This window comes from Anneissia japonica, unplaced genomic scaffold (assembly GCF_011630105.1).
Source record: "Anneissia japonica isolate Jap-2015-1 unplaced genomic scaffold, ASM1163010v1 scaffold26_len2425191_cov177, whole genome shotgun sequence".
Taxonomy (NCBI): Eukaryota; Metazoa; Echinodermata; class Crinoidea; order Comatulida; family Comatulidae; genus Anneissia; species Anneissia japonica.
In genome coordinates this window covers 1,276,849-1,296,448 of record NW_022685220.1, presented here as the reverse complement: position 1 = coordinate 1,296,448, position 19,600 = coordinate 1,276,849, and the positions used below count along the sequence as shown (strand labels likewise).

General features: G+C 33.8%; 1 protein-coding gene across 1 annotated transcript; it reads left to right on the top strand.

Annotated features, from left to right (window-relative positions):
• On the top strand, window positions 1–2,586 carry LOC117108965. The gene is made up of 2 exons (XM_033251162.1): window positions 1–159; window positions 612–2,586. The coding sequence occupies exons 1-2, from the start codon at window positions 120–122 to the stop codon at window positions 1,424–1,426; spliced, it is 855 nt and encodes a 284-aa protein (XP_033107053.1). The 5' UTR covers window positions 1–119; the 3' UTR covers window positions 1,427–2,586.
• The last annotated feature ends 17,014 nt before the right edge of the window (window positions 2,587–19,600 follow it).

Below are 19,600 nucleotides of genomic sequence, written 5' to 3'. Positions count from 1 at the left end.
GACAACTGAAACTTTTTTCATTTAGTCGACATACTTACATTTTGATTTGGGAATCGGCAACAAAGTGTTCTTAAAAACAAATTACATTCGAAAATCTCAAAATCCAAAAGATAAAAAAAATGAAGTTGTTTCTCTATTTGACGATTATTGGAATATTTGGTAAGTACAATTTTTTTATGATAGGCCGTAAGCTAAAAAAGGCATCGAGTTAATATTATCAGAATAATATTTCTGTATACAATCTGTTCCCACAAATAGGGCCTATTATTTCATATATAACGAATGAAAATATATAGTTCTATTTAAGAGCCTGCGTAAAAACAATTACAGAAAGTATACAAACAAAGAGACAAATAATAATAACAACAGTGATCGAATATAGTCATATATAGTATATATTGATTTTAAAATGCAAATACAAAATCATAGCAGACAATAATCATCAATGCGTCAAATTGACCCAATAATTTTAATGACTCAACACAGTCGAGATTGCAGGTTAGGCCTAATTAAGGACGATGGACGATGATGCTGCAAGGATATGCGTAATTGCTTCGTTGAATCCCTGCAAAACGTGTATTTTGAGTATTTTGTCAACTTCTTTTTTACAGTATCAAGAACCAATTCACATAGAATTTTGAGACAGACATCAGAGAGTGAAGTGGAGGAAGTCGAATCTGAACCACAGGAAATGGAAGAGCAAGAATCCAGTGAGGCGGCGGAACCTTCGGAGATAGTAGAAGCAGAAATAGAGATAGATCAAGAGTCTTCTTCTTCAAGTGTTGGAAACAGGCTTAATGTGACGTCTTTGGCGACAGGTGGCGAGGTTGCACCTGGTGAGACAGTACTGTCTTCTTCAGTCGTCGTCGACTTAGAAAATGAATCAGAAGAGCCACTGGGTGCTGGTATGGCCAATCAAAACGCAATGGCTGGCGGTGATTCATCTCAAGAAGCTGGCGCTGCCCAAGTTGGTGCTAATCTTGGCGGTGTCGAAGGGTCCGAATTAGCTGGGGGAGACTCGTCTCAAGAGGTTGGAGGCACTGTCCAAGGTGGTGCTGGTCTTGGTGGTGTCCCAATTTCATCTGAAGAAGTTGTCGGTGGAGCAACGAACACTCAACCGATACCAACCCAATATATGCAAAGCACAGTGGTCAATGGTTTATCGACGGGCAGTCCACTGATAGTGGGCACCACAACCCCAAAGTTTAGCAATCGCGGAGATGCATTCATTGCTAACGCTGGTCCGCAAGAGGGCACTAAAAATCAGCTTGGAAGTGGGCCTACCGAGGACGAATCATCAATATCGCCTCAAAAAATTGGACTTATAGTTGGGGCTACTACGGCTGGCACAGTTGCTGTTGCTGCCGGTGTAGCGATTGCCTACGCAAAATTGAAAGCAGGGAGCACGGCCGCCGGTGCTGCATAAAAACGTTATCATAGCTGCTTATATAAGCCAGGCGCTGGAATGGACATTAATGTAACCCGTTGATATACAGTGTATTGACATTTAAATAAACAATCGCTACAGTGAAAATTATTAGCCAGACACCATACTACAAAGAACTACCGAGCTAGCACTATATTATGGGATATCAATTGTATGATAATAATATATAATATAATAATCTAATAATGATATTATAATAATATAATTATATATATATATATATATATATATATTACATATATAAACAAATAGATAAATAACAGAGCTCAAATAGGAACATAATGTTATAATCGTATTAAGCATATGAAAAAAGTGCCTCCGTTCAGAGACACCTGTTTTTATACAACTGAATTAAATAGGAACTTTTAGTTGAAGGGCTAGGCTTGATACGATTATACAGCACTGTTATGCACTAACCGCAGGCAGTGGACTTCGAAAAACGCGTTGCCTGAGGTGAAACTGCGGGCGGTGGACGCGGGAATAAACAGCCCGTATTACCCTCGGTCAAGATTTTCTTTAGATATTTTTTGCATGCTGTAATATACAGAATTGACAAATAAAGTATCAGAATGTAGGAAAACAATTTTAATCCATTTGAAAATTAGCTGAGAAGACAACGGACAGTTGTTGGAAATGAAACGCGTTGTTCGTAAGCAAAGCCGCGGTAAAAATGGCACTGCCGCGATCTGTACTGTATAACTATTACAATATACAATATCAAATTATATCATAGTTTTTAATATTATTGTATATATTTTAAAACAATACATAGATTGATGTAGGCCTCTTTATGTACTCCAACCCTAACATTAATGAATATATCACTCCGTTCCTCCTCCCTGAACAATTTTAATGTTACCCTTTAACTATATTACTCTATTTAAATTAACCTCTTCCCTAAAAGAATTAAATACAAATGTTTATCCTTCCTTTTAAACCTTTTCCCTTCTAAAAAAAACAAGATACAAAAGTAACAGTAGGCCTACAACTTCAACACAGTAATTCAGGTAAAAAAAAAAAAGAAGTCTTTGAGAATAGACTATTTGCATTTATGACAATCTGCAGATAAAATGTAATTGTCCTCATCATGTGTTTAATCTAGTAAAAGTGTTTTCATTAAAAAAAATAAATGATGTAGAAATGTCTCTTATTTATTAGTTGATAGAGTGTTTCGTTTCCATCAATATGTTCTTGTGTTAAGAATGAATTGACTGAAATTATTAAGTACTGTTGCTTTTATAAACATAGCCTAGTTATTTAAAGGGCAACTTGGGAAGGGCGACAAGTTGCATTCAGTTGCATTGCTATTAGACTGGATGTAACAGGATGTGTACACAATAACACCTGAATTTCAATAAATATTCAATAAAAAGAGAACAGACATTTTCTAGTGTGCATACCTCCAGCATACCCTCAATTAAATAATGGAATCGCCCGTCGTATTCAGGAGCGTACATAACTGTCTTGAGTGGTGTAGCTTCCCTCAAGAAAATAATTGAATCGCCGGTCATTTTCAGGCACATTGCTTTCTTAATTGCTGCCTGAATACGTGGTGCAATACCATTATTTTCTTTTATGAGCAAGATAAAATATCGAATTTCCGTACATTGACCTTGCTTTTCTTCTAAAAATTGTAGGGTGTTTTCCTTTGATTATAAGTACCATTCCACTACACTTTAAGATAATCCATTAATTAGTTTTTGCGTAACCTTGCTGACAGATATTTGACAGTCCTACAGCACAGCCCGACAGACAAACAACAGTTAATACACAACTAATTTGAAAAGTGTGTAAAATAAAAACAAAATAAGATCATTTTGAGCCTCAAATCGGTCGAAAAATAAGAACACTGAGCCAGGGAAAAATTTGACTAGTTCTGATTAAAAAGAAAATGTACGCTTTGTGTTCAGAGAGTGAGTGGGAGATCTCATTTGAGTGCCATATACATTTGGCAGTGCTTCCAAGAAAAAAAAAAGTTAATTTCCAGTCCCGAAAACATACAAAATACCAATAAGCTGCCTTTAATAGTTAGAGTTACTGTATAGGCGAACTGGGATCACTTTGAAAAACTTATTAAATGCGTCCCATCTGACATATTTCATGAAAGTAATATTTATACCATATGGAATGGTTGGGTTGACTCTATATCTGCTGCTATGCATCATTCCATTCCAAATATGCATAAGACTAAAGGAAAGAAATGGGTTACACCCGATCTTAGAAAACTCTGTACAAAGAAAAAAAAAAACTCTATAATAAGTATAAAATCTCTGTTCATGACCACGATTTAAGAAAATTATAGCAAATGAGCAATAAAGTTCAAGCTCTTTCTCGTCTTACATTTAAAGGGCATGTCAGAAGTCATACCCAGGATGACTCTTCACTCCCTTTAGTATTATATCCGCACAGTGAAGAAGCCTTCAGCGCCACAATCCTTTGCTTGCAATGGGATAATAGTACCTAATCACCGTCTGATATTGTGGAGGCATTTCTATCTCACATCAGAACAGTGTTTAATTTGTCTGAACACTATGAATTAGAACAGTTACTAACAAGAGATAGATTTGTTATGACAATAAATGACATAGTATTCTATGTTGACGATGCATGTAATGCGCTGAGATCACTTGAAGTTTAATCTGCCACGGGACAGGGCCAAATTAGTCCCGAGTTCTGAAACATGCCAGAAAAGCGTTAGTGCCTTGGTTATTTAATATATTTTCTTTAATTTTAAAAATATTTCACAATTTTCTGTTAGTTTTGGTCCCCATTGTTTTCTTTACTTATACCGGTATACATCCCTTGTTTTGCCCATTCTTGAATATTGCTCTGTTTTCTGGTCTCCTCATGAAATTGAATTTTGTAATAGACTTGAAAAGATACAGAACGCTGCTACCAGGATCGCTTTTGTCCGTGGAGGTGGCAGGGATGAAGACCGTTCAACTTACTTTGAACGGCTTAGAATCTTTCACATTTCTCCCCTATTAGTCAGTAGGCAGCGTTTCCAGAGATATGTTTGCCCAGGGAACAGTGAAATTCACTTTAATTTCACTGTTCCCTGGTTGGCCTCACACTATTTCCAGCAAAAGTTCTCATCAAATCTTGATAGCCTATTCATTTCATTTTAAATTCCCGCGATCATACCAAGCTGTTTAGGGTCTCTGTTCGTACTTCATTCTACCAACGCTCACTTTATGTTGAGGCTGGAAGGATTTTCCTGTCAACCTCCGTTTAAGTCTGAACGAACATGGTTGTAAAAAAGCGGTTTCACACATTTACAATCTTTATGGAAAAATTAGCTAACAGTGATTTTGTTTCCCTCTCTCTTTTATCTTGTACTGATTGCAGTTTGTTTTACGGTATACCTATCCCGTATTATTGTAATTCTTCCATTTTTTAATTATTCCAATTTTAAACAGTACAGTATTTTAAATTTTGCAGGCGTTTTAATCGCTCCTAATTCTTTTGGTGTTTTGACTGTTCCTGTAAGCCCATTCTTAAACTTTTGTCTGTTACTTCTTTATCTGTTTTATCAATCTTTTTATAGGCTATTTTAATCTGATTTATAGTCTTTGTGCTGTCTTTATTTATTTTATGTTTGTTTGGCCAGGGAGTTCAGAGGACACCCACATCTTGTGTTGGGCTGTCAGCCCATGATGTAATCTTGGCACCTCCCTGGCCATTTACTGATTTGTAATTTCTCTGCCGAATATATAATAAATAAATAAATAAATAGACAGATAGATCTGGGAACAGTGAATGAACAGACAGATAGATAGATAAGTAGATAGATATATATATATATATATAGATGGATAAATAATGTCAGCATACATATATCCCAAAGTATAGGTTGTGACACAAAATCGTCAACATGTAGAGGGTAAACAGCAGAAGAAATTTGTGGAACCCCATGGGCGAGAAAATGTTACAAAGGACGATTCCACCAATAACTACAGATTGTATTCGCTACGGGTTATTGGGAAGCAAATACCCCAGACCCAAGAGAATCTTACTTATTTACTTAAGGGTTCCTCAGTCCACGGTTGAACACATTCCTTTTCTTATCTCCTCCACCTCTTTCTTTCTGATGTTTCTTTAAACTCTCTACCTCTATTTCTGTCTGATGTTTCTTTAAACTCTCCACTTCAATTTCTGTCTTCCTTTTCTTCTTTTACTTCCTCTGGGTTATTTTTTGTCATTCTGTTATCCAACCCGAATTTATTCTTTCGTTTATCTTTTTGTAGGTATGTTCTACATTTTTTGTTTGACTCAAATACTTCTAATGTTTAACTCTCTCTATGTCATCATTTCCTAAATTCAATAATGCATTTGTGTTGAAATTTACTTTGTCTCAACTCTGTGTAGTGCAATACCTACTTTCATGCTTTCTGTATCTACTTTGATTAGTTCTTCTTTTTTTATTGATGATACTGCACTTTTCACCAGTAGAATGTCATCAGCAAACTGGATTTCATTGAGCGTATCCCGATATACCGTATATTTATTTCATTAAGGTCTGCTGCTTCCATCATTCTTTAAAGCGCTGCTGTTAAAATATTTGGCCTGACGGGATCACCTGGTCTGACACTTCTTCTGAATTTGAGGATTTTTGTTATTCTTTTTTTTCAAGAAAACCTTAATCCATAATTATACATTATGCTAATAATTTTAAAAGTATGTTGCATCCACAAGCTTTTTTTAGTCATTACGGCATTATTATTATTATTATTATTATTATTATTATTATTATTATTATTATTATTATGGGTTTTTTTTTATACCAGTAGCATAAAAAGTCATTGTTTTGGTTTAAATTTGTTTAATATGGGTATGTGGGCACTGCATAAACAATCCTGTCTATAGAATGCACAGGTTTATTTTTTTGGAGCCAACATTTTTTTCTCTTTTTTTGTTGTTGCACTGGATCAATGACAAAGGATACAAAAAGTTGATCCAATAAATATTGATCAAGACATCCATTTTAATCATTATTTTTACAATTCAAAAGTCATCACCTTTGTATTCTTATGTGTTAATGTATTAATGCTGTTTAATAAATTCAACTGAAAATGTATGTGTGATTTGTTGTAGGCCTACTTTGTCGTTGAAGATGGAAAACTGTCATGCATTGTTATATGTCATCCTATCTGAAAAACACAACATTCGATCTACTAACATATTACATATAATAGGCACTGCCGTTTCTTCAACATTTGCACATATCAAATCGAATTAATTTAATGTTTATTCACGAAAATGGTAACTCATTTGAAAACAGCTCAAATACACCAAAATAGCATTTTTAATTAAAGGTGGCGGTCATGGTTTTTAACATTTTCCGAACATACCCCTGCACCGCAAAGGTCCACTCAGATTGAAAAAAATCATCCCCCTTATTACCAAAGCTGGTTATGGGCCTGATACCTGGCTTCCTGGCTTACCTTACCCCCTAGTATGTGAACATCTTGATTATTTTTCTTCATGCAACTTATCTTTTAAAAGAAGATAGGTTGCATTATTTTGAAAGCAGTTTCATATCATTTTCATAACCTAACATTATCTAGAAAACAGTAAAATGATATAAAACAGCAACAGTGTAGGAATGGTATAGGAAAATATCTTGTATTCTCTGCATAATTTTCTTTGGAAAACATTTTAGGTATATACCTATATACCATAACACATTTTGGACAGGGGCAGCTAAGGCAAAGTTTTACTGCAACTCATCGAGAACCCGAAAAACTACTGTGCTTGACGGAAATCTATTGTGTTTGTTAACCGACTGTGCCTGAAATCCGACTTGACTTGTGCTTGAAAATCGACTGTGTTTTAAATTTGCCCATTTGGTGTTCCATATAAAACCGCAGAAATAAACGTTGAATGTTGCTCTTTTGGCGTTCTATATACTTACTCCTGCCAGTTATGCCTCCTGGGACATTGAGAGCTTTCCAATCACCCCTGTCTTGGGCCAAGCGCTTTAAGGACTCCCATGAGTGCCTCGAGTCTCTCATCTCTGCTTCATCTGTTCTTCTCCATGTATTTTTAGGCCTACCTCTCTTTCTCTTTCCCTCTGGAGTCCAATGCAAAGATGTGCGTCTGATGTTATCAGGCTCCTTTCTTAGCACATGGCCAAGGCAATTTCCATCTTAGTCCCTAGGCCAGAAGATACACAGGATTCTTCTTAGGCACTTGGTATGGAATGTCAAGAGTTTAGTCATGTCGTTCGTTTTTTTCCTTCTTTTTTTTTTTTTCTTTTTGGGGGGTTTCGCCCACTTTTATTAATTTTTTTTTAAAATTTTATTTTTCCTCATTTGTGACAATATACCATAGTGTCACAAAAATGAAATGAAAAATAAGTTACACTTTTTCACATGGATGGCGCACATACTAGCGCAACGATAAAATTGGTCAGTCCATAAAGGCTGACTAGTGAATTTTCATATTTTTGATCTTATAATATTCCTTTCATATATATTATTTGTAATTAACCAATATATTAATCCTCCACAATGGTCTATCTTGTAGCATAAACTGACAAAGTAATGTACGGATGATCGTAGTATCAATATTCCATCATAAGAACTAATATAACATTAGTGCACTATCATCACCTAATCATCACCTATTCTCATATAAACTGAATCTCAACATTGTAGTAACAATGCTTCTAAATTATAAATAATTACAACTCACCTATTGTATTCAAATCCTTTACTATAAGCTTAAATGTTACCCATGGATTAGTATAAATTGGCGTTTTTTAACTCTGTAACTATCTTTATTTTATATATTGAGTAAGCCGCAATTGAATATAACTTGTTTTTAATTTTACAATCGCATCCGAATATGAGTTCTTTAAAAGAACTGCTATTGTTGTCTATTTTGTTAAAGAGCTCATCTATTTTTTCCATAACATTTCATTTTGTTTACATTAAAAAAACGCATGTTTTTCATCATCTATAGCATCGCAATTGTTACATTTGCTAACGTTTTTAATATTCCATTTACATAGTCGTTCATTTGTAGGAACAATTCTATTTAACAATTTGTAATTTAACTGCGCATATTTTTTATTTTTTTTATTTTTAACTTTTAGTTTTTAAACCTCTCCCCATTGTATCGTTTCATTGAAAACATTGTCCCATTTACGTATGCAACATGGTTCAAGTCATGTCGTTCTTTGTAATACGCCGACATTCTGATTCATACAGAGAGGGGTAGAGAGGACACATCTGTTGTATAGTCTTAACTTTTACTTGTGCTGTAATGCTGGGATTTCCATACTATTAAGCATTGTAAATTCATTCCTAGCTTTGTTTAGGCGATTTCTTATGTCTATCTGCACCCCCATCATGTGCCACAACGCTGCCAAGGTATAGTAAATTCATCTGTTCTTAGAAGGTTGTCTCCATTTGTTTGTATAAGTGAAGCAGTGGTGGCGCCAGGATCTGCCCGACGGAGGGGGCTAAAGGCCCCGACGGGGGAAGGGGGGCTAGTGGAGCGAATCGAGTCTCACTTGACTGGAAGCCGGGAGCCTCCTAGGGCCTCCCGGTGGGGGCCCTATGGAAGCCACGGATATTTGATGAATTATGGCGAATTTTTATTACGTATTTGATAGGCATCGAGTTACCATAATATGACTTCATGTAGGCTATGCTTTCTAATGTTGAAATCAGCTTCCAAAACAAAGAGTATGCAATGTAACCATCTAATTTATTTTCAAATCCTCGTTCTTGAAAGTGAAATTCTATATTTTGGAAATTTTGCATGAAATCTTTCAACCACGCTGTCATGGTCAATGTTGCTTCAGCTATCACGATGTATTCCAACCATGAGGCTATCTAAATGAGCATTTGTCATAACAGAACGCAAATTATTTTTAATTAGTCTCATTGAATTATTATTATTATTATTATTAATATTAATATTATTATTGTTATTGTTATTGTTATTGTTATTGTTATTGTTGTTGTGATGAACACAAACAATATGGGGGCTAAACGAATATTACATGTAAATATTTTTTTTTATTCCCCGACAAAATTTATCGTCTTCCCCAACGGAGGGGCTACGCTTTCCCGACGGGGGGGGGGGCAGCCCCCCTCTGGCGCCACCACTGAAGTGAAGGGTTACGGATGACAAGTGTCATTATCCGTGTCTTTTTCCGGTTGATATTTAATCCAACCTGTTGGGAAAAGTTATGCAGACGTAAGGTTTCTCCTGCATGTGTTTGTGAGAATGCGATATAAATAAGGCTAGGCCATCAGCAAAGTCCAGGTCCTAATCCAGAACTAAGAAAAGACTCCATCTTATGCCTCTTTTCTGGTCTCTTGTTGTTTGCTGCATCACCCAATCAGTGGTTACATTGAAGAGAAGAGCTGACATCACACATCCTTGTTGAACTCCAATTTTCACGGCAAATTTGATGTCACTGTCCCCTACCCTGCATGTAAAATTATCATTAAAGCTCTTAATGACATGCACGATCTGTTGAGGAATACCATAGCTTCGCAGAATTCGCCATAGACTCTCTCTGTGGATACTGTAAAAGGCTTTCTCGAAGTCTACAATGTTGATATAGAGTTGCCTCTGCCATTCAGTACATTGCTCTATAATGTTGCGTAGTGTAAAGTTTCATATAAAAACCACAAATACGAAGAGAAACGGTTACAGAATGCAGAAATACGTAAACATCATTTTGGTCCAGTCAAAAACATGTGAAAAAGTGTTAAATTCAGTGCGATCGTGCGATCGGGACTTTGACGATCTATGTCGTCACAGTCTCCTGTTAAAGTTTCACAGTCTCCTGATAAAGTCCACTGTGTGTGGACGAAAGCTGGAGATTAAATTTTACGAGTTAAGTCTTAAAAGTGCTGCTGTCATTTCTCATATTATGTTCTATAACAGACTAACTACTCATTTTATTTACTATGTTGTTATAGTTTCCATACCGATAGGGTTTGAATCCGAGACGGTTTTTTAGGCACTTGGTTGCCTGTTATGATTTGCATGCTTTAAAATAAACGTAGACCTAATTATATAGATAAACGCAATTTTGTGTATTCTAAAGAGTTTAAACCAGTAGCAGCTAGGCTAAAAGCAAAATGACCGTGATATGCATGAATAATTTTTGCTTTCAATTCCTGATTGCAAAACTATCAACTAAAATAAAGCCATGAACTAAAATAATAATAATAATAATAATAATAATAATAATAATAATGATAATAATAATAATAATAATAATTTTTATTAATATTACTATTAACATTATTATTACTGATAAAGATGGCGACAAAGCTATACATACATTAAAAGTGAATAAAATAATGTCATATACACAGTTTACCATTTTACACAATATATAAAATGTTATTTTTGTTCTAAACAGCACACGGTCTGCATATTGTGAAACAGGTTCTTTTCTATTTTCTTACTTTCTGATTTAATTTCGAAATTATGGTACATTTGAATTAAGGAATTTGTTCACTTTTTAACAAAACAAAGATCATCGTACATACCAGGTACAAACACATATATTCTAAAATTTGGTGAATGTAAATGTAAAAATGTACTGATTTTAAAACAAATGTAAAACTATTATTAAGTGTGACGATGACGTCATTTTGTAGTGAGGGCGACAAACCTATATAGATTCAGTAGAAACATAAACTAGAATTTTTCAAATAATAGCGATTAGGGCGATAATAATAGCGATTAATAACGATAAAGGCGAGTTGATTGGCCGAGCGGTTAAGTCAGGGGCACCGTGACCTTTAGCTCTAATATCGGCGTTGGTTCGAACGGCTCATTCGCCAATGGTTCCGGTGGTGGAACAAGTCTTCTCGGATAAGGACTTTAAACCGTAGGCCCAGTGTACGCATTTGGTTCGTGTGCACTTTAAAGAACCCGGTACATCATTCGAGAAGGTAGGGGGTTATCCCGGTGTACTGGTCCATTAAGTCCCCTGTTGTTAAATGGATATGCCACGTAGGACAGTTATTAAGTTCACTTATTGGCATATCCTTGGCCCTCGTGCCTAAAGAAATGAAATTAGGTGATTAGACTTTTATATATATTGTTTAGCGAATTCACCACCTGCCAATAATGATTTCGAATAAAAATAAAATTTATTGTTTGGCTAATTAGCACACCCTCCGCCACGAAAAATTGGAAAATTAAAAAAAAAAGTTTTCTTTGTTTTTATTGCGCCCTTGACATCTTTGAAAATAAGATATGTACAGTATATTTCTTCTTAATTAAATACATTTAAAGCATTTAACCATACTACACTGTTTGCATTCACCAATACAATTGTATTTGCATTTTCTCCTCCATCTGGATGTTTTCGGCAAACCCATTTGTTAAATAAGAAGACAAAATTAAAGTTTAATTTTTTTTTTTTCGGTCTTCTCTACGTGATCAAGGAAAAAAGTGCACATATCCCGTGGTCGGTTCCGATCTTGGCAAATCAGAAATTATTTATTCACTTATTTATAAAGCATTAAAAAGAAGGAGAAAATAATTCTGTTTAACTTTCTTAAAACTAAACTGTTTTATAAGGAAAAAAAATTAATTTGAGAATTTACTGGGTGTGGTTATTACATTATATTTTTTCATGTAAAATTAAGGGTGTGATGACGGCTTCTTGAGGCACAATAGGCAAGTTAGGCTACTTTTTAAACACAAAAGAAAAATTGGTATTGATTTGACTCTATGTGTATTCTTTCCTTTGTTATTTTTTACTTTTATTTCCCACATTAAAGTCTGGTGTTATGTATGTAACAGACAAGATCAAATATGTTATAAGGTACACGAAGAATACTGTTTTGTAGTTAAAGTGTAACCACATGAGAATTTGCTACAGCCAAAAAAAATTTTAAAAAAATCGACAAAGTTTTTTTTATGCATGGATTGTTAATAACCTTAAAACAATTAATAAATGTTTTCAGATGTTATAGTCATTTATAATTCATGTTAACTTTTTCCACAGACCATATGGGTATGCAAATTGTGCTTATCGCTATACCTGATACAAGCATTCCCAGGGGTAACATTTGCATATATAAGTATTTAAATATGCAAATCAAACAAAAGTATAATGCATACGGTCGCTGTTAAGTATGTCTGATATGCAAAACGGTAATTCGCAGCCGCGCTCAGCCTCTGAACTTTCGATTGCTTCATTAAATTGTAGAGGTCTTGGTGCCTTCTCCAAACGCAGAGATGTGATGCATTATTTGAGAAGTAAACATTTTTTCTGTCTACTGCTTGCAAGATACACATTTTACAAAAGAAAAAGAACCATATATACGAAGTCTGGGGTCTGGATTGCTACTTTAGCTCCTTTAAAAGTAATTCAAGAGGCGTGGCGATTTTATTTAATAAAGGTCTCAATATTGAAGTTTTAGAAATCGAAAAAGGTAACGACGGGAACTTTTTGGCTCCTAATATTATCTTAGATGAACAAAGTATTACGCTCATTAATATATACGGCCCAAATTCAGACAATGCTGAATTTTATGAACATGTTAAAGATACGGTTAATAAATTTAATAATTCACATAATATTATTTGTGGAGCTGACAGTAGGCCAGGCTGGGCTAGGCTAGGAGAATGGAATAATATAATAGACTTGGTGGATCCATGGAGGGTGTTTAATCCAGACGTGAAAAGATATACTTGGAGGCAAGGCATCATTAGAAAACAAGGAAGGCTTGATTTTTTCTTAACATCTTCAGAATTACTGAACAAAATATCTAACTGTGATATCCTTCCTGGTTCCATTCAGTAGTTACGTTAATATTAGATCTTAACAAAATTGAAAGAGGTAAAGGACACTGGAAGTTTAATAACTCCTTTTTAAAAGATATATAATACATAAATATTGTTAAGGAAACTATTAATCAGACTAAAAAACAATATGCTGCCTCACCCTATAACCCACAAAATTTTGAAAACTTATTAAACGAAGAAATTCAATTTAACATTAATGATCAATTATTTTTTGAAATGCTGTTAATGGAAATTAGATCAGCCTCCATCAAGTTTGGTGCCAATAGAAAACGAAAAGCAAACAATGAATATGAAATTGAAAAAGAAATAGTGAAATTAAATTTAAAAAACGAAAATGGAGAGAATGTCGTAGAAAAACTAAAGTAAAAAGAAAATGATTTAAACGAAATCAGAAAGAAAAAAATGGAAGCAGTGATGATTAAAGCGAAGGCTCGCTGGTTTAAACAAATAGAAAAACCAACTAAATACTTTCTCAACATGGAAAAATGGCAATATACAAATAATACATTTCTAAAAATTACTATAAATAATGGTGATTCCCTATATAATTCTATAGAAATTCTAAAAGAAACTAAACGATTTTATGAAGGGCTATATTCGAATAGAAAGCTAAACTCGGAGATAGACTTGGAAAATTTATTCGAAAAGGCTAATTCCAATATTTTAACCTTAAAAAATAAGCATCTTATTGATGCACCAATCGCCTATCAGGAACTTATATATTGTCTAAGAAAAATGAAAAATGGGAAATCTCCTGGTCTTGATGGTTTTACAAACGAATTTTTAAAATTCTTCTTTATGGATATAGGTCATTTCTTCCACAGATCAGTTAAATATTCTTTCTCATTAGGTAAACCTTCGATTACACAACGGCATGGTCTCATTACATTACTCCCTAAAGGGGATTAAGATAGGACTTCATACAACACATCATACAAATTTATTTCATCTTGCATTGCTGAACGTTTAAAACAAGTTCTTCCTTATTTAATACACGAACACCAAAAAGGATTTATATAGGAAAGATTTATTGGAGAAAATATACGAACAACATACGATTTAATGAATGCAGCCGAAAACGACAACATTCCAGGTTTACTTCTGGCAATTGATTTTGTGAAAGCCTTTGACTCTGTGTCCTATACCTTTATTAGAAAAGTTCTTATACGAGGATGCGGAGGCGTTGGTTATAGTTGTTTGATTTATATCAGAGGCTTTTCTTATTAATAGAGGGTGTAGACAAAGGGATGGACTCAGCCCTTATCTGTTTTTGTTATGTGCGGAAGTACTGGGGATGTTAGTGAGAACAAATCAGGATATTAAAGGAGTTAAAGTGGGAGGAAAAGAATTCCGCCTTTCACAATATGCGGATGATACAGTTATTTTTTTGAATGGTGCAGAAGAATCAATGAGAAGCACATTTGATATTTTAAACTTATTTGCACATTCATCTGGTTTAAAGATTAACATAAATAAAACAAGTGCAATGTAGTTTAGGGCCTGTCGAAAAAGAGACACCATTATATGTAAAGACATAAAGATAAATTGGCTAAAACCACCTGAAACTGTAAAAATTCTTGGGATTGAGTTCTCTAATGAACTAATCAATATGATAAAGTACTTGATTCAATTAAAAACCTATTATTTTACTGGTCTAGAAGAAATATTACACTTTTAGGTAAAATTACTGTTGTAAAATCACTATTATTTCTAAAATTGTATACTTGAATATGGTATTGCCAGATCCGTCTACTGAATACATGAAAGTGTTAAATAAATTAATATACGACTGGAATGGCGTGGACCGTGTCTCAAGAAAATAGCTAAGTAGGAATATCGAGGCAGGTGGCTTGAAATTGCTTAATATTCAGGCTCACTTTCAAGCTTTAAAAATCACCTGGTTAAGAAGAATGATTGAAAACAAAAATTCGGAATGGGTACACCTTTTTCGATATACAACAAATATTAATAATTTATCAACTCTTGATGGAGGATCAAATAGTTTAAAGAACCATAATAATCGGTCAAGAACGCCGAATAAATTCTGGAATGATGTCCTTGACGCATGTTCATGAAATAGAGAATCAGTTTGATGCCTGCAGATGCAGTATATGGTTTAACGATAATATAAGAAATGATGGCAAAAGTATATTCTACAAAACCTAGTCTGAAAAAGGCATCTTTTTAATTGATGATCTACTAGATGAAACTGGATAATTTTACCCATTGCATGAGTTCATAGAAAAATATCAGATAGATATTGATTTCATAACATTTTATGGTTTAATTGAATCAATAAAGAAACATCATGACTTTGTTTTTAATACAACACATGTGAATAAAATTAAGGATATGCCTTTTAATTTAGATGTTATTATTAAAGATGTGAGGGGGCTGGTAGAATATTATACGATATACTATTTGAAAATAAAAGGGTAAATGAAAGGTATAAAGAAAAATGGCACACAGAATTGAATACTGCCATAAATGATGAAGAATGTGTGATAATTAATACTACACCCCATAATATTGTACTGTTGATACACAATTAAGATGGCTGCAATATAGGATAATACATAGGAGTTTAGGAAACCAAAAATTTATGTTTAGAATTAGTAAAGTTCAGAACAATATGTGTATTTTTTGTAATAATGCAGTAGAATTTATCATTATACTGTGAGTGTGAATATGTAACATCTTTTATTGAAGATATATGCAAGTCCATGAAAGACCGGTGTAACATTAATATTATCATAGATGATAAAATGCGCCTATTCGGCATTCAAAGTACTAAAGAAAAGGCATTGAATCACATTTTAATTACCGCAAGAAAAAAATGAACAATTACCAAATGTAAATCATTTTTTTAAAATACTTAAATCGCATTACATAACTGAAAAATACATTGCTTGTGTAAATTCAAAAATAAGATCTTGGGAAACCAAATGGGAAAGTTACATTTTTTGTTTAAGTAATTTGTCTTTTAGTATGTCAAATGTCAATGTCATTTTTTGTCTTTAGTAATATATTATTTAAAACTCTGTTTTATTTAAACGTACATTTCTGTATCTTTTGGTCTTCGACCTAATTTTTTTGTTATAATCATATACCTGTTTTTTCGAAATAAATTTGAAAGTTAAAAAAAAAAAATTTACTTCAAATGTGCATTTTTTTTTCAAATGTGGCATTAATTTTTCTTGCACAGTTTTTAGGTGTTAAACGGTTAATCCCACTGGCATTGTTCTTGATGTATGTGGACACTAATCGCAAATAATATGTTTTTCTCTTTAAAAAATAATAGGTCTATCTAGTCAAAGTATTATCTGTTTTTTTAGATCGTGGTTAAAAAAATATGAACAGAGTATCTAAAAATAAATGTTTTAGCTTGTACAGAAGTTATATGCAATGACTGGGATAATAAAGCGCTTGGAGATTTATGCAGTGGAAATGATTAATTACGTTTTTATTTGTGTCATCTGCTAGGCTTTCAACATACTACAGTACAGTCCGTCTGAATAATATTCTAAAACACGGTATATCTCACAACAGAGTCTTCACACAATCTAAGGCTCTGACATTACAGAGGCAAGAATTAGGCCTACCCAGTCCAATTTAAACATACAGCTATTACTGGCGATTAATAGCCAAAATACAAGCCATTACGGCCATCACGCTTCAACAACGCTCAAGATATTTTAGTGCCTCTATATGTCCATAGTGAATTCGGACTGTCAGACATTAAATTCGGTTTACTCGGCTCTAGTGAATTCGACGCCCGAGTACCAAACTCTCAAGATATCTCCCCTTCAGGAGGTTGAATTCACTGGCGCCGAAATCCTCGTGACATTGGCCCTGGGATCTATGAAGCCCAAACCATTACTACTTCGCCACATACTTCCACTTTCTTTTTTAAGAAACTATCGGAGTTGTAATCAGTAACTTGAGTTCGTAAGCTTTGAAGCCAATAACAGTAGTTGTCAGTTGAACTAAAACACCAGCACAGAATTACTAACATATTTTGTGTTTTGGAAATGAATTGATGATTCACATTCACAAGACATTTCGTCCCTTGTACCCACGCGGCGTCGTTGCTGACACACTACCTAGTACAAGTGAGCTAATCCACTTGCTCATCCTTCTCGTGTACATACATACAGTATTTATCTCATACATGTACATACACGAAAAATAAAATCTGAAGCAGGCCTATAGTCTATTTTGGGCGATAACATTCAAATGGAGCTTAAATGAAATTGAAATTTATTTATGGTGATGAAGGACATTTTTTTAAAGAAATAATTAGCTTCTAAAACCTTTAATTTCTAATCTCTATATTGTCCCCTGAAACTAACCATAATTGCTTAGTAATATTTAAAAAATAGTAAGTAATCATAGTGCATATCATCATTGTCGTCATGGCGATACTCTGGCGATCAAGATATTTTACAAATCAAACCCTGTCTAGCTCCCGCAAAATCCCGAATTTCCTGATGCTAGCAGCTCTCCGCTCTCAGATTAATCTTAATTTATTGTAATGAATGATTGGAAGTCGGTCGGTCCGAGTAAAAATCAGCATCATCATTGAGCTGAATTATCCTCGTAAACGTATAGTAATATGATTAAACTTATTTGAAATTTTAGTAGCAATGATGTGGCAACTAATGTGCAATACATTTTCCTTGAAGATGTATGTCGTTAGCTGCAGATAGGCCTATATTAAAGAGTTATCCGTTTAGGTGTTTGTGTACATTGCTTAGATTTTACCAATAAGTATAGAGATATAATTGACTGTTAAATAATGTTATTGTATTGAATTATTTTTTAATGGTAATTTATGTGGGGTTTTTTTCCTATGTATTAGTTAGGATTTACTTTTGTTTGTTTTCTTCGTCTTGTGCAATCCAATATTAATTTCACTATAAGAATTTTTGTTGACTTAAATCTCATCTTTGACTGTATGCAAATTGCAATACAATTTATCGTATTTGTATTCGTAAAACGAGGTTTTTTATGAACAGGATACAAGCCCTTATTCTTAAGACAGACATGTTTCAATAAAGTCAGTTCCCATCATCAGTGACGATTATAAGTCAGTACCCGTATAGGTCTATATATAGCAACTGTCTTGCACTCGAGTATGCAAATTAACATAATATTGATGACTACCAGGGCCGATACTTAGCATATTTATGACATATTCGTGAAGAATATTACAACGCGCATGATGGGTAACAATGTGCTCAATACTTCGAGTGGGATCTTAGATAAGACAATAATCTTATAGTGATGATATAATATGACAAGACTTCATATAGTTTATAAATAGACATGCCGTCATATTGGAATTCAATATTTCAACTCTTTTATTTGGGCATTTTCATGAATAAAAGAGTAACATTTTTTGTTTCATTACTTCCTATTAAAACAAATACATACTGTAGTAACTACCAGTTGGTAACTTTGATTATATTACTTTGTTTATTAATATTTTCGCCTATGATTGGTCAGTATATGCTAATTATTTGTTTGTTATTCGTTGTATATAATTATGTAAATTAGTATAAATTGTTTTTCCTAAAAAAAACCAAATCAAGAGTCAAAATGTTTATTTTTGAAGCCAGAAATTATTCTTCGTCGTCATTTTGGTTTTTAAAATTATTGTTTTATTTTTTATTAAGCCACTTGGTTAAATGTTCACAGTATTTGAATATCATCATCATTATCATCATCATCATCATCATCATCATCATCTGGTCATTTGACTCATCAATCCTTTTTTCGATAATTTGTATTGACCCTTGAGTGAGAAATCACGTGTCTGATACATTCATCTAGGGCATTCGAGCTGGTGTGTTGATTTAAGCATTATTTAGTTGTTAATTCCAGATGCCTTAAAGAGGTAGAGGCGGATTGAAAAAACAAAAAGCTGACATAGATATTGAAGGGAGAGAAAATAATATATAGGTGAAAAACAGCAGATAAACGAGAGGTAAGACAAAGATAGGGAAAAGAGGACAGAGTCAGGAGAAAGAGTAGTAATAGTTAAGGAGCAGTTAGAATAATATAAGAAAAAAGTCTAGAAGAAAAAAGTATAAGAGGAAATACATAAAACTAAAGGTATTCTATAAAGGAGAGGTGGTGGGAGGAAGAGATTTTGTGGTTCAAAATGTGTGAAAGACTAATGTACTCAAAGCAAGACACAATAATAGAGATAAAAGACAGAAAGAAAGTGACGACAAATGATGGCGACAAAATAAAAAAGCTGGAAGAAGAGTTTGAAAGAGAAGACAGAAAGAAAGGAAGAGGATGCTGGATGGAGTAGGAAAGTGGGTGTAGGCAAGGTATGTATCGTGG